Source organism: Nerophis lumbriciformis, linkage group LG09 (assembly GCF_033978685.3).
Source record: "Nerophis lumbriciformis linkage group LG09, RoL_Nlum_v2.1, whole genome shotgun sequence".
NCBI classification, from domain to species: Eukaryota; Metazoa; Chordata; class Actinopteri; order Syngnathiformes; family Syngnathidae; genus Nerophis; species Nerophis lumbriciformis.
The window spans coordinates 47,736,440-47,750,750 of NC_084556.2; the positions used below are offsets into that span (position 1 = coordinate 47,736,440).

Sequence of the window (14,311 nt, forward strand, 5' to 3'; positions counted from 1 at the left end):
GGCGCTGATGCCAAAAAAGAGGCTCTACGTGGCGTCGGACACACTTCCCACAGTCAACTCCCAAAAGACTTCCTCTACAGTTTCAGAGTTGCCCCCTCGCCAAACACAAGCCACGATGTCGATAACAGACGTTCCAAAAAGCTTGGCGGGGACCTCGTCCAAGGCGTCTTCCGGGTGGGAGCGCAGTCCCTCGTTCAATGCCAAGCTGACGCGACTCCTGGCCTACACGCTGACCGCCCAGCTGGGACAGCGCCTCCCGAGGAAATGCAAGAAGTCTTTGAAGACGGACGCCCTCCTCCTGGTGGTGGAGCATCTGTCATCCAGGGCCATGGAGGAAATCAACCCCAAGCACATTGACAACATCCACACGTTGGCCAACATGGAGGAGGTGATCACACCCGTGGTCACGAAGCTCTTGGTGGAATTTGGCTCTCCGGACAAGTTGGTTGAGACTTTGAATGCGAACGAGCAGTCTTTTGACGCCGCCGCCTGCAAGCATCTCAAAGTCCACCTGGACGCCTTCAAATATGGCGCTGAGAAGACGAAGAGCCAGCGCTTCTTTTCGTCTGTGTCCAAGCTCTGCTTTGGCTCCACATGTTTTCGTTCCTAAGACGGTCTCCCCTTTTTTGGGACATCTGTCCTTGCCAACAACCACCTCTGTATGTACATGTTTGACATTGTCTCCTTGCTGAGACATCACTTTGAATACTTATTGCCACATTTCATTTAAGCACGACAACCAAAGCACTTTTTGCACTTTAAAGTTGAGAATATTTTTCTGTATTTCAATGTATTTAAAAGGTATAATGTATATGTATATATATATATATATCTAAATATATACATGCATATACATACATTTATATATGTACAGTGTTGGGTTAGTTACTGAAAACCAGTAACTATTTTAAATAGCTGCAACATAACATACACAAGTAACAAACAGCATAACAACAACATAGCTGTAAACCAAGGAAGGCACACTACATACACAAAGACTAACCAGGCGTTTTTTTCTCTCAAGGAATTCTGAAATAAAATCATGTCTGAAGCCCAGAACACTCTACACATTTCCCCAGTTTTAGTTCAGAGATAAGGAAAGATTGGCCTGGCCCACAAGCATCCCTCTTTATGTTTGTGAACTTTATAGTCTATATTTAAGAGTGATGTGATAATCAAAACACTCCAGAAGTCTAGAATGAAAGAGTATTTAAGAGAATTGACAGAGTGTGTGTACCTTCAGTGCTGCAATGGCTCTATCAATGTTGTCCTGGCTAGCAGTGCCTCGTTAAAATCCAGCCGCTGTTGCTCAGGAGGTGAAGTGTGTCTCTCTTTACTAGCTTCGTCGAAGCATGTTGCTTTTGTAGCTGTTTCAGCAGATTTGAATTGCTAGGATAGGATCTTTGATCCAAGACACAACTTACATTTAACTAAAATGTTATTTTCTTTGTGGTCGACAAAAGAAAAGTAGTGAGAATATCTCCATGTTAAGAAACTTGGCTTCAGGCTTCGCCATGTTTTGTTAGTAAATACAGACACGCTCCCCCCCCCCCCACACACACGTACACTCTTCCTTGTCGCCAGATCTCCGTCGCCTCTTCTGCAGCTCTCCAATAAAACACACTCATATCTTCTCAGTTTCTAGCCGATACATGTAGTAACGCATCATGTAGTAACGGTAACGGAGTTACTGAATATAAAAAATAACGCGTTAGATTACTATTTACTGCCGAAAGTAACGGCGTCACAGTAATGCGTTACTTTGTAACGTGTTAGTCCCAACACTGTATATGTATATATACACAAATGTATATATAGATATATATTTACATATACACACATTTATATGTGTAAATACACACACACACGTACATCTAGATATATACATACATACAAACATATACACACTAATGGTGTCAAGATTATTTTTTTTTAATTCAGAAGTAATTTGTTTTAGAGTTGGTAACAATTTTAAGTCCAATCAGTTTTATTTTAAAAGTAAAATTAACCAGTGAGTACAACTCACCTTTGCATTGACCTGATCCCTGAGCGTATTAACACACATTTCAGGTTAACAGAACAGGTCAAGAAGCACATGCGCCCAAAATAAATTGCATGATTAATCTGCGTTGATATGACTGCAACATTTTTTTTGTGATTAATCGCATGCGTCAACTTGTTGAATTTGAAAGCCCTAATACACAAGTGTGAGTGTGTGTGTATATAAAAAAAATTCCCAATAAAAAAACCCATCTTTTTGGAGGATTTCTGTGGAGACAAATGACAAGACAAGCCAACTATACCTTAACCTGGCTTTTATTAGTCATGAATTGGTATTTCAATTACATAAAAGTTGGCCTTGAAAGTTAAACAGTACAACAAGGGGAAAAAAAAAAGAAAAGATAATGACATCACGGGGCTTGCCGTCTCCTACCAACCAGCAGAGGGAAGTCGCTCATCAAAGTGTGCTTCCTGCAGGTGGGACAGTTGCTCGTCTCCTTCAGCCACAGCATGATGCACTAAAACAAAAGATTGTCATTTACAGTACGCATCTTTTTAAAAGCAATAACACGTTTCAGACGACGCCACGGATCGACCTCTACGTTTCAGACGACACCACGGATCGACCTCTACGTTTCAGACGACGCCACGGATCGAGCAGCACGTTTCAGACGACGCCACGGATCGAGCGGCACGTTTCAGACGACGCCACGGATCGAGCGGCACGTTTCAGACGACGCCACGGATCGTCCGCCACGTTCCAGACGACGCCACGGATCGTCTGGGTGTCCAAAGTGAGGCCCAGGGGATATTTGTGTTTTGACTGGGCTATGGCTTATTGTAAAAAGAAAATTAGTTATTGAGAGTTCAGTTAGATATTACTATTTCATCGAAAATACAGAGTATAGACTTGCATTGAATCCATTATCATACCTGCCAACTTTTGAAATCAGAAAAACCTAGTAGCCAGGGTCCAAGGGCCGCAGGCCCCGGTAGGTCCAGGACAAAGTCCTGGTGGAGGGTTCAGGGCTTCGCCCCCCGACGCAAAATGATTATTAGCATTCAGACAGGTTAAAATGTTGCTAAAACCATCACTTTTCTATCAGTCACAGTGACTTTTCAAAACAAAAATATTACAGCAAAAATCATATGGGTTGATTGGCATGTTTATTCTGTAAACTAACTTCAATAGTTTGAAATTATTTTGACAGTCAATGCCAGTTATCCTGTCAACCTTTCACAAGATTTCAATTTGTTAATTGAAAGTATAAACACTTTTTACAGTAAACAAATGGTAAAACAGTACTAAACAATTCCATTAAAAAAAAAATTGGTGTCATTATTAACTTTCTGTCCAAGCTTGTATAATCTACTGCCTTGTTCAATTGTAAAAAATATTCTGTGCCTAAAATTCACATTTCTATCACAATTATCATACTGTAATCATGGTAAGCTAACTTCATTAAAATTAATAGTCCTGTCAATAGCCTGGAATTACAATTCAAATGTAGTTTTTTTGTAAGCCTTTCAAAAGAATTCAAAATATGAAAAATTAATGAAAATTAATTTAAGCCATCAGACACTTGAAAAGTGGCACATCACATCTCTAATGTAATCATTTGAACTTTTCAACAGAAATAGCACTGCAAAAATATTAAGGACATACTTCTGTATTTTGGTAGTTATGTTGTCAACATTTAACAAGATTTCTTCAACTTGGACTTGAAAGCATAAATAGTATAAACACTTTCAACAGTATGTCGTGCTGTGAAATACAGCCGACAGGATTGCGCACCAAACACGAAGCAAGGCCAAAGCGCATGCATGCTGCAGGAGAACAAAGGACTTCTTTCATTTAAGGTTTGTGATAAACCATCAAACTCATTCGTTAAAAGGACTCTATAGTATTATAAAGCAAATTTTTCTGGACATTATCATGCAAGAAAAGTTTATTTTTGGGACCGCGATCACCGCGTAATGATTTTTAAAGGTTGCATTACAAACATTTAACTGTCCCATGTGATCAGCCAGTGCGATTGGAAATCCATGCTCAATTATTGCCTCCGTAAATAAAACTTCGGCATTTATCACATCCAAAGAATCTGTTTGGGCGACGAAAAACGTTGAAAGTTTTCCACTTGTATCGCTAGCAACGGCAGTAGACTTGTGTTTTTTTGTCCCAACGTGGTCTTTTACATCGCTAATTCCTCCGTGTCCGATCGAAAAATCTTGTCTGCACAAGGTGCAATTCGCGTAGTTTTCACCCTTTTTTTTTTTTTTAATTAATGAAAAACCGTATTTTTTATCACTAACCGTAACCCGGAATAGGTTGATGAAAACCGTACGAATTACGGGAAAACCGGAGTAGTTGGCAGGTATGCATTATGTACAAACCCCATTTCCATATGAGTTGGGAAATTGTGTTGGATGTAAATATAAATGGAATACAATGATTTGGAAATCCTTTTCAACCCATATTCAATTAAATGCACTACAAAGACAAGATATTTGATGTTCAAACTCATAAACTTTATTTGTTTTGCAAATAATAATTAACTTAGAATTTCATGGCTGCAACACGTGCCAAAGTAGTTGGGAAAGGGCATGTTCACCACTGTGTTACATCACCTTTTCTTTTAACAACACTCAATAAACGATTGGGAACTGAGGAAACTAATTGTTGAAGCTTTGAAAGTGGAATTCTTTCCCATTCTTGTTTTATGTAGAGCTTCAGTCGTTCAACAGTCTGGGGTCTCCGCTGTCGTATTTTACGCTTCATAATGCGCCACACATTTTTGATGGGAGACAGGTCTGGACTGCAGGCGGGCCAGGAAAGTACCCGCACTATTTTTTTTACGAAGCCACGCTGGTGTAACACGTGCTGAATGTGGCTTGGCATTGTCTTGCTGAAATAAGCAACCTGTATGTACCTTTCAGCATTAATGGTGCCTTCACAGATGTGTAAGTTACCCATGTCTTGGGCACTAATACACCCCCATACCATCACAGATGCTGACTTTTGAACTTTGCGTCGATAACAGTCTGGATGGTTCGCTTCCCCTTTATCTGGATGACACGATGTCGAATATTTCCAACAACAATTTGAAATGTGGACTCGTCAGACCAAAGAACACTTTTACACTTTGCATCAGTCCATCTTAGACGATCTCGGGCCCAGAGAAGCCGGAGACGTTTCTGGATGTTGTTGATAAATGGTTTTCGCTTTGCATAGTAGAGCTTTAACTTGCACTTACAGATGTAGCGACAAACTGTATTTAGTGACAGTGGTTTTCTGAAGTGTTCCTGAGCCCATGTGGTGATATCCTTTAGAGATTGATGTCGGTTTTTGATACAGTGCCGCTTACGTGGAGTGATTTCTCCAGATTCTCTGAACCTTTTGATGATATTATGGACCGTAGATGGTGAAATCCCTAAATTTCTTGCAATTGCACTTTGAGAAACGTTGTTCTTAAACTGTTTGACTATTTGCTCACGCAGTTGTGGACAAAGGGGTGTACCTCGCCCCATCCTTTCTTGTGAAAGACTGAGCCTTTTTTGGGAAGCTGTTTTTATACCCAATCATGGCACTCACTTGTTCCCAATTAGCCTGCACACCTGTGGGATGTTCCAAATAAGTGTTTGATGAGCATTCCTCAACTTTATCAGTATTTATTGCCACCTTTCCCAACTTCTTTGTCACGTGTTGCTGGCATCAAATTCTAAAGTTAATGATTATTTGCAAAAAAAAAATGTTTATCAGTTTGAACATCAAATATGTTGTCTTTGTAGCATATTCAACTGAATATGGGTTGAAAAGGATTTGCAAATCATTGTATTCTGTTCATATTTAAATCTAACACAATTTCCCAACTCATATGGAAACAGGGTTTGTACAAAATGTCTAAAGGTAGCCCCCATTGTTTTGTATTTCTTTCTCTTCCTGTAGGGGAATTGAAGGGAAACAATGTTCCTTCATGTTGCTAGTATGCACTTGACATGGGGCTTAAATGGAATTCTTTGTGGTCTTAAAAAGTCTAAAATTGGACTTGTTGAAATCTGCCTAGATCCCATACTTGCCAACCTTGAGACCTCCGATTTCGGGAGGTGGGGGGAGGGGGGTGGGCGTGGTGGGACGGGGGCGTGGTTGGGGCGTGGCTAAAAGGGGAGGAGTATATTTACAGCTAGAATTCACCAAGTCAAGTATTTCATATATATATATATATATATATATATATATATATATATATATAAAAAATAAATACTTGAATTTCAGTGTTCATTTATTTACACATATACACACACATAACACTCATCTACTCATTGTTGAGTTAAGGGTTGAATTGTCCATCCTTGTTCTATTCTCTGTCACTATTTTTCGAACCATGCTGAACACCCTCTCTGATGATGCACTGCTGTGTGGCACGCACAAAAGTGCTTTCATCAAATGCACTAGATGGCAGTATTGTCCTGTTTAAGAGTGTCACAACATTGCTGTTTACGGCAGACGAACTGCTTTACATTATACAAAAACGTGACTGCTGTTGTGTGTTGTTGCCGCGCTGGGAGGACGTTAATGAAACTGCCTAACAATAAACCCACATAAGAAACCAAGAACTCGCCCTCCATCATTCTACAGTTATAACGTGATTGGGCAGGTATGCTGTTTATATTGTGGGTTAAATTTCGGGAGAAAATTTGTCTTGGGAGGTTTTCGGGAGAGGCGCTGAATTTCGGGAGTCTCCGGGAGGGTTGGCAAGTATGCTAGATCCTGACTAAAAAAGAACAAAAGTACGGTATGTATGATTTGCGCTGATATCTTATTGAATCAATATCGGCCAATACTCAAGGCTGCAATATCCGTATTGTATCTGAACACCCCTAGTTTTTCATAAGGCGACCGATTATAAATATTTTAAACAAGTCTATAAATGGTACGTGTTTTTACCAATGGTGCCAGGAGCGCCAGTCAAAGCAAGAAAGAGGATGGACTTCCACTCACCTTCTTATGAAAGCCGTGTCTGCACTCCAGAACACAGTGGTCCGCTGGGTGGATGTCTTCCTGACAGATGACACAAGGGTCCTCCAAGTTCAACTGCAATCAGAAACGCACAAATATAAGACATGCGGTGTTGTGAGCCACCCTCGTTTGGGACTCACCACAGTGGTGTCCTGTGGGTTTTGGGGCTGAAACCGCTTCCAGACTGAGGTGTTGGAGTCCCCCTGAGCACCTTCTAGCTCTGTTGTCTTAGATGCAGCACCGGATTTGAGCACCTCCTGAAAAGACACACACAGTCAGATTTCCAATTGAAGGTCTCAGATGAATATTAAGACTAAGGGGAACCTGGTGTTTGAGGATCAACTGGCCCACACCGCTGACCACCTCCTGCCAGCCCATGCCGTTAAGACTGCCACCATTGGATGAACGCAGGTCCTTAAAAAACCTCATGAAGTCCGACCTTAAAAAACGACAAAAACTTATAGATCATTGACAACTTTGAACGATTTTTCAAATCAGCTTGAATCACCTGGTGTAGTTGGGGAAAACGGTGGCCAGGCGCTCCATGGCCTTGTCAAACACTGTGTTGCTCGCAGGCGTCGCGGGTTTGGTCGGGTTGCGAGTCTCGGCGGAGGCCGTGCTCAGGGCAGCCATGTCGGTAGAAAGCTGCAACGTTCACATGAACTCTTTAAACAATCGGCCATGTTGGACACCGCACGACATCAAGTGTTGTTTAAAAATGGAGTGCAGTGTACAGATACTGTTAAGACTAGAGATGTCAGTTTTTTTTTTTCTCAGTGTACATGAATGAAGGTGTGTGTTGCTGGACCCGACTTGGACATTATCTGGACTGGACCTGTTTTAAAAAAAAAACAACAACCTTTAAACGAAACTAATTTCATTTACAACCAGGTCTGGTGAAGATAAGGTCCTTTCTTTCCTTTTTTTATTTTTTATTTTTTTATATAGATAAGATAAATAAATATTTTCTTGGATAAAAAGGAAAGTAAACAATATAAAAATAATTACATAGGGGAGAAAAAAAAAGAAAAAAAAGTAATTAAAATGTTAGTGGACCAGCGGCACAAACAAGTGTGCTTCAGGGACTGTGTGTCCCTTGCAGAAGTGTTGTCCATGTTGTGGGAACCAGAGTATTGATGGCAGAAAGAAACAACCCCTTTTGTGTGAGTGGGTGTGTGTGAGTGAGTGTGAATGGGGGAGGGAGGTTTTTAGTTTTTTTTGGGGATGCACTAGTGGAAAGTGTATCGTGTGTTTTTTTCTATGTTGATTTAATTAAAAAAAAGAAAAAAAAAAGACTAGAGATGTCCGATAATGTCCAACTCTTAATTACCGATTCCGATATCAACCGATACCGATATATACAGTTGTGGAATTAACACATTATTATGCCTAATTTTGTTGTGATGCCCCGCTGGATGCATTAAACAATGTAACAAGGTTTTCCAAAATAAATCAACTCAAGTTATGGAAAAAAATGCCAACATGGCACTGCCATATTTATTATTGAAGTCACAAGGTGCATTATATTTTTTTTTTTAACATGCCTCAAAACAGCAGCTTGGAATTTGGGACATGCTCTCCCTGAGAGAGCATGAGGAGGTTGAGGTGGGCGGGTTGAGGTGGGGGGTGTATATTGTAGCAAACCGGAAGTGTTAGTGCTGCAAGGGGTTCTGGGTATTTGTTCTGTTGTGTTTATGTTGTGTTACGGTACGGATGTTCTCCCGAAATGTGTTTGTCATTCTTGTTTGGTGTGGGTTCACAGTATGGCGCATATTTGTAACAGTGTTAAAGTTGTTTATACGGCCACCCTCAGTTTGACCTGTATGGCTGTTGACCAAGTATGCCTTGCGTTCACTTGTGTGTGTGAAAAGCCATAGATATTATGTGACTGGGCCGGCACGCAAAGGAAGTGTCTTTGGTTTTGACTTCTCCCTACGTCCGTGTACACAGCGGTGTTTTAAAAAGTCATACATTTTACTTTTCGAAACCGATACCGATCATTTTGAAACAGATACCGATAATTTCCGATATTACATTTTAAAGCATTTATCGGCCGAAAATATCGGCAGTCCCATATTATCGGACATCCCTAGTTAAGACCCCGTTCTTCCGCACCAAACCCATCCAAGCTTACAGCTCCCAGGTCAGTAGTTGTCAGCTCTTTTGAATTGTATTGAATTTTTTCATGCAAGTGTCGAGCGAATAGACCGAAAGGCCCATCGAGCTTTTGAGCAAGCATGGAGTGCCTCTTTTCTGTACACTTAATATCACTAAATTGATCAACATACTGAGTCAGCTGGGTTGCTTTTCGAGGCCTGTGATTGGACAAAATGTGCATGATAGCCAGAGAATGTGTTTCTATGCAGGGTTTGAGTTCCACCTCACTGGACATTTTTAAAACCAGAGTGGGGCAAATAATAATAATAATGGATTAGATTTATATAGCGCTTTTCTAGACACTCAAAGCGCTTCACAGAGAAGTGAGAACCCATCATTCATTCACACCTGGTGGTGGTAAGCTACTTTCATAGCCACAGCTGCGCTGGAGTAGACTGACGGAAGCGTGGCTGCCAGTTTGCGCCTACGGCCCCTCCGACCACCACCAATCATTCATCATTCATTCACCAGTGTGAGCGGCACTGGGGGCAAAGGTGAAGTGTCCTGCCCAAGGACACAACGGCAGCGATTTGGATGTCAAGAGGCGGGGAGCGAACCTGCAACCCTCCGGTTTCTGGCCATGCCCCCCCTTGCCTTATTGTAAATATCTGTCTGTGACCTTTGTCATTTTAAATATTAAACTTGTTTTTATATTTTAAAAATACCACTGCGTTCATTTGTAGGGATGTCCCGATCCGATATTTGGATCGGATCGGCTGCCGATATTTCCCAAAAATTGCGCATCGGCAAGGCATGGGAAAATGCCGATCCAGATTTTAAAAAAACTCCGCTCCGTGTTTTCCAACGCACCGATTTAAATAATACATTCCACTTTTCTGCTGCTCCCTAATTTCCGTTCCGCATTTTCCAGCACACCTTCAACACATCCACAGGTCTGTGAATTCTCACGCAGTTGCTTTTAGCTGCTGGAAGTACACGACAGGCGCTTCTCACTCTTTCCTGTGTCTCCCTCTCACAGACAGCAAGTGCACCTTCTTACACACGTCACATACTGTCACGTCATACGTCACATACGTATACGTCCTCCCCGAGCAGAGAGGTAGCAGCATGGCTAACGTTAGCTGTGATGCTAGCGCAGCCGTGCGAGCAACGCTCCCTCTAAGGTGCTCGCCTGTGCAATTGCGCACTGTTTAAGCGTCCTCTGCGCATAGCAAATCTATGCCACGCACAAAATCAAATAAAAAAATAAGCGCATAACAATTTTCGACACACTGACACGACAGAGAAAACAGTTTTCGTCATCATTGTTCAAATATTGTGACGTCTGTCGAGACGCTTATCTCCATTCGGTGCCACACGCCCAAAAATTTCCACATCAACACCGTATGAAAAAATTAGTGTTTTTTTTTAGTTGTGATTTCCTTCTCTGCATAAAAGTTTAAAAGTAGCATATATTAATGTAGTATGAAGAAGAATGTTTTAATGTAGACATGCAAGCCTTGAAAGAAAATTTTGAAAATCAAGACTACAAAATGGGTGCATTTCTACCCTATATTTTAACTTTAGATTTATTCTCATATCAAACTCTTTTGGCTGTCTTTTTGACACTTACATCCGGCGCCCCCCTCCACACCCTGGATTATAAATAATGTAAATAATTCAATGTGATTATCTTGTGTGATGACTGTATTATGATGATAGTATATATCTGATAGTATATATCTGTATCATGAATCAATTTAAGTGGACCCCGACTTAAACAAGTTGAAAAACTTATTCGGGTGTTACCATTTAGTGGTCAATTGTACGGAATATGTACTTCACTGTGCAACCTACTAATAAAAGTCTCAATCAATCAATCAAAACACATAGAATCATCATACTGCTGTGATTATATGCATCAAGTGTTCATTCAAGGCTAAGGCAAAATATCGAGATATATATTGTGTATCGCAATTTGGCCTTAAAATATCGCAATATTAAAAAAAGGCCATATCGCCCAGCCCTAGTTCAATGATGCCATTTCTGTTTGTCATCTATAATTTTGTCTATTTTGTGTTTATCCTTGAATAAACAGGTCAGTTTCTTGTTACCAACCATTGTGTATTATTCAAACTCCCCTAATTCAGCTGGTTAGTTGTTATCAAGAGAACTAAAACCCTTTTCAACATGATTCTGACAACTAAGTAGGCTAAATAACTTTAAACTTTAATACATGCTCGGATAGGCCAGTATCGGTATCGGTCAGTATCGGTATCGGATCGGAAATGCAAAAACAATATCGGTATCGGATCGGAAGTGCAAAAACCTGGATCGGGACATCCCTATTCATTTGTGCCAGAAAGACGTTTAATTTATAAAGAATACATTTTTTTGTTATTCGTCGGAAGAAAGCGGAAGTTGCAAAGCAAGGTTGGTTGCAAGAACAAAGGCACTGGCTCTCTGGTAAACGAGCAACGCAGGAAGTGATCACTGATCAGTGGGCGTGACACGCTAACAGCCAATCAGGTAACAGTATAAACTATCAAGTTTGGGATCGCTATCTTTTTGTCTTGCGGTTGAGTCTTTACATGGAGTGAGAAGAGAAAGTAAAATTAAGTTGAAATTGTTGATAAAACAGGAAAATTCACCTCGACAGTATAAAACGGTTTAAAACGGACTGTAGTCGGATCAATGTGGTCTGTAAATGATGCAAGGCGCTCGTCCTCACCAAGTTAAGTTAAAGTACCAAAGATAGTCACACACACACTAGGTGTGGTGAAATGTGTCCTCTGCATTTGACCCATCCCCTTGTTTCCCCCCTGGGAGGTGAGGGGAGCAGTGGGCAGCAGCGGTGGCCGCGCCCGGGAATCATTTTTGGTGATTTAACCCCCAATTCCAACCCTTGATACTGAGTGCCAAGCAGGGAGGCAATGGGTCCCATTTTCATAGTCTTTGGTATGACTCGGCCGGGGTTTGAACTCACAACCTACCGATCTCAGGGCGGACACTCTAACCACTAATACCACACCACCTTAGTTGCGCTCACCCTTTAGAGCACAACTGTAACTTCTTGGCACTAAACCTGCAGAAAATAGTTCAGATTTCTCAAAGTTTACATACTTTGCACTATTTTGTTAAACATTTCTTACAGATTCCTTGTTTTTGCCCCTTAATTTTAAGAGGTTATTGTTAAGTGTTCAATGTGACTTTAGAATTTTGATTACATTGATTATTTTCCATGCTTGTCTTGACATTTCCGTTCTGCCTTGATAGCTGAGGGGATTATAATCAGAGGAAGGTTACATTTTAAATAAAAATGTTTACATGCAATATATTTTTCCCCTGGTCCTTATTTTTGATAGGTCATAATAAATATCAAATACCGATAGACTGATATGAACCCCTTATATCATGATACAGTTTTCAGCCAAATAGCCCAGGCTGTAATTTTTGCAATGATAGCTTCACACAAATGTGTGTGTGGACTAGGCGATATATATCGATATACTCGATATATCGCGGGTTTGTCTCTGTGCGATATAGAAAATGACTATATCGTGATATTCGAGGATACGTTCTCACGCAGTTGCTTTTAGCTGCGGGCATTACACTACAGGCTCTTCTCACTCTTTCTAGTCTCTCCTTCTCACAGAGACTTAAACAAGCGCACCTTCTTACATACGTCACATACGTGTACGCTCTCGCGCAGCAGAGAGGTAGCGGCATGGGTAACGTTAGCTGTGGTGCGAGTGGCAATACGAGAGAAAGAAGGTGCGACACTGGTAACAAATGAAGGAATAATTAATTCCCAAGAAAAACAGCAGGGGGTCCATCGTCAGGCGGTGGTTTGGCTTCAAGTGGGAAAATGTCGAACAGACAACCGTAATTTGTCAAGTGTGGGGCAAAAGCGTTGCTAAAAAAAGTAGCATTACTGCTAATATGTAGTATCATTTGAAAAGTCACCTGCTAGAGAATGAAGAGTGCTTACTCCGCATGTCAACATCTCCGTTCGGTGCCACACCCACTAAATGCCGAGGCAACCATTTCCACGTCAAGGCCATATGAAAAAAATAGTGCACGACATAAGGAGATAACGTCCGCCGGAACCTACCACACAGCGAAGGACGTACACTATTCGCTTTCCTATTATGCAGCTCATTTTTATTTGACAGTTATTGAAATATCTTGTGTGACATCATGCACAAAAGTGCACTTTATTGGTTTTAAACTATTGTAGTGGCGTTCTGTACAAAAAGTGCACTTTAATTTAGTGTTGTTTTGATTTGTCATCTTAGTGACATCATGCACAAAAGTGCACTAATAGCTTGTTTTAAAATGTCTGACAATCTTGCACTTTCTGTTTTGAAATGACATGAATGTTTGTGTCACTGCTTAATAACTGTTTAATAAATACCGTTTTGGTCAATTGACTTAGTTGTGATTTCCCTCTCTGCATGAAAGTTTAAAATGAGCATATATTAATGCAGTATGAACAAGAATGTTTTAATGTAGACTAGGGATGTCCCGATCCGATATTTGGATCGGATTGGCCGCCGATATTTGCCAAAAAATGCGTATCGGCAAGGCATGGGAAAATGCCGATCCAGATCCAGTTTAAAAAAAACTCCGGTCCGTGTTTTCTAACGCACAGATTTAAATAATACATTCCATTTTTCTGCTGCTCCCTATTTCCGTTCCGTATTTTCCAGCACACCTTCAACACATCCACAGGTCTATGGATTCTCACGCAGTTGCTTTTAGCAGCTGGCATTGCACTACATGCTCTTCCCACTCCTTCTGTCTCCTTCTCACAGACAGCAAGCGCAACTTCTTACACACGTCACATACGTATACGTCCTCTCCCAGCAGAGAGGTAGCAGCACGGCTAACGTTAGCTGTGATGCTAGCGCAGCCGCTAAGGTGCGCGCCTGCTCAAACGTCCTCTGCGCACGGCAAATCTATGCCACGCACAAAATCAAATAAAAAAATAAGCGCATAACAATTTTCGACACACGAACACGACAGAGAAAACAGTTTTCGTCATCATTGTTCAAATATTGTAACGTCTGTCGAGACGCTTATCTCCATTCGGTGCCACACGTCCACACCATCAAAATGCCGAGGCAAACATTTCCAGATCAACACCGTATGAAAAAAATAGTGATTTTTTTAGTTGTGGTTTCCTTCTCTGCA

At 41.0% G+C, this 14,311-nt stretch overlaps 1 protein-coding gene across 1 annotated transcript in view; it reads right to left on the reverse strand.

Moving 5' to 3' along the window:
• Nucleotides 1-2,300: 2,300 nt before the first annotated feature.
• ttc3 (tetratricopeptide repeat domain 3) overlaps nucleotides 2,301-14,311 on the reverse strand; it is a 101,778-nt gene continuing 89,767 nt past the window's right edge. The window contains exons 41-45 of the mRNA XM_061963036.1: nucleotides 7,527-7,663; nucleotides 7,343-7,457; nucleotides 7,159-7,275; nucleotides 7,001-7,093; nucleotides 2,301-2,519 (exon numbers count right to left, since the gene is read on the reverse strand). Of these exons, the coding sequence (XP_061819020.1) occupies nucleotides 2,412-2,519; nucleotides 7,001-7,093; nucleotides 7,159-7,275; nucleotides 7,343-7,457; nucleotides 7,527-7,663 (570 nt within the window). The 3' untranslated portion in view covers nucleotides 2,301-2,411. The remainder of the gene's footprint in view (nucleotides 2,520-7,000; nucleotides 7,094-7,158; nucleotides 7,276-7,342; nucleotides 7,458-7,526; nucleotides 7,664-14,311) is intronic.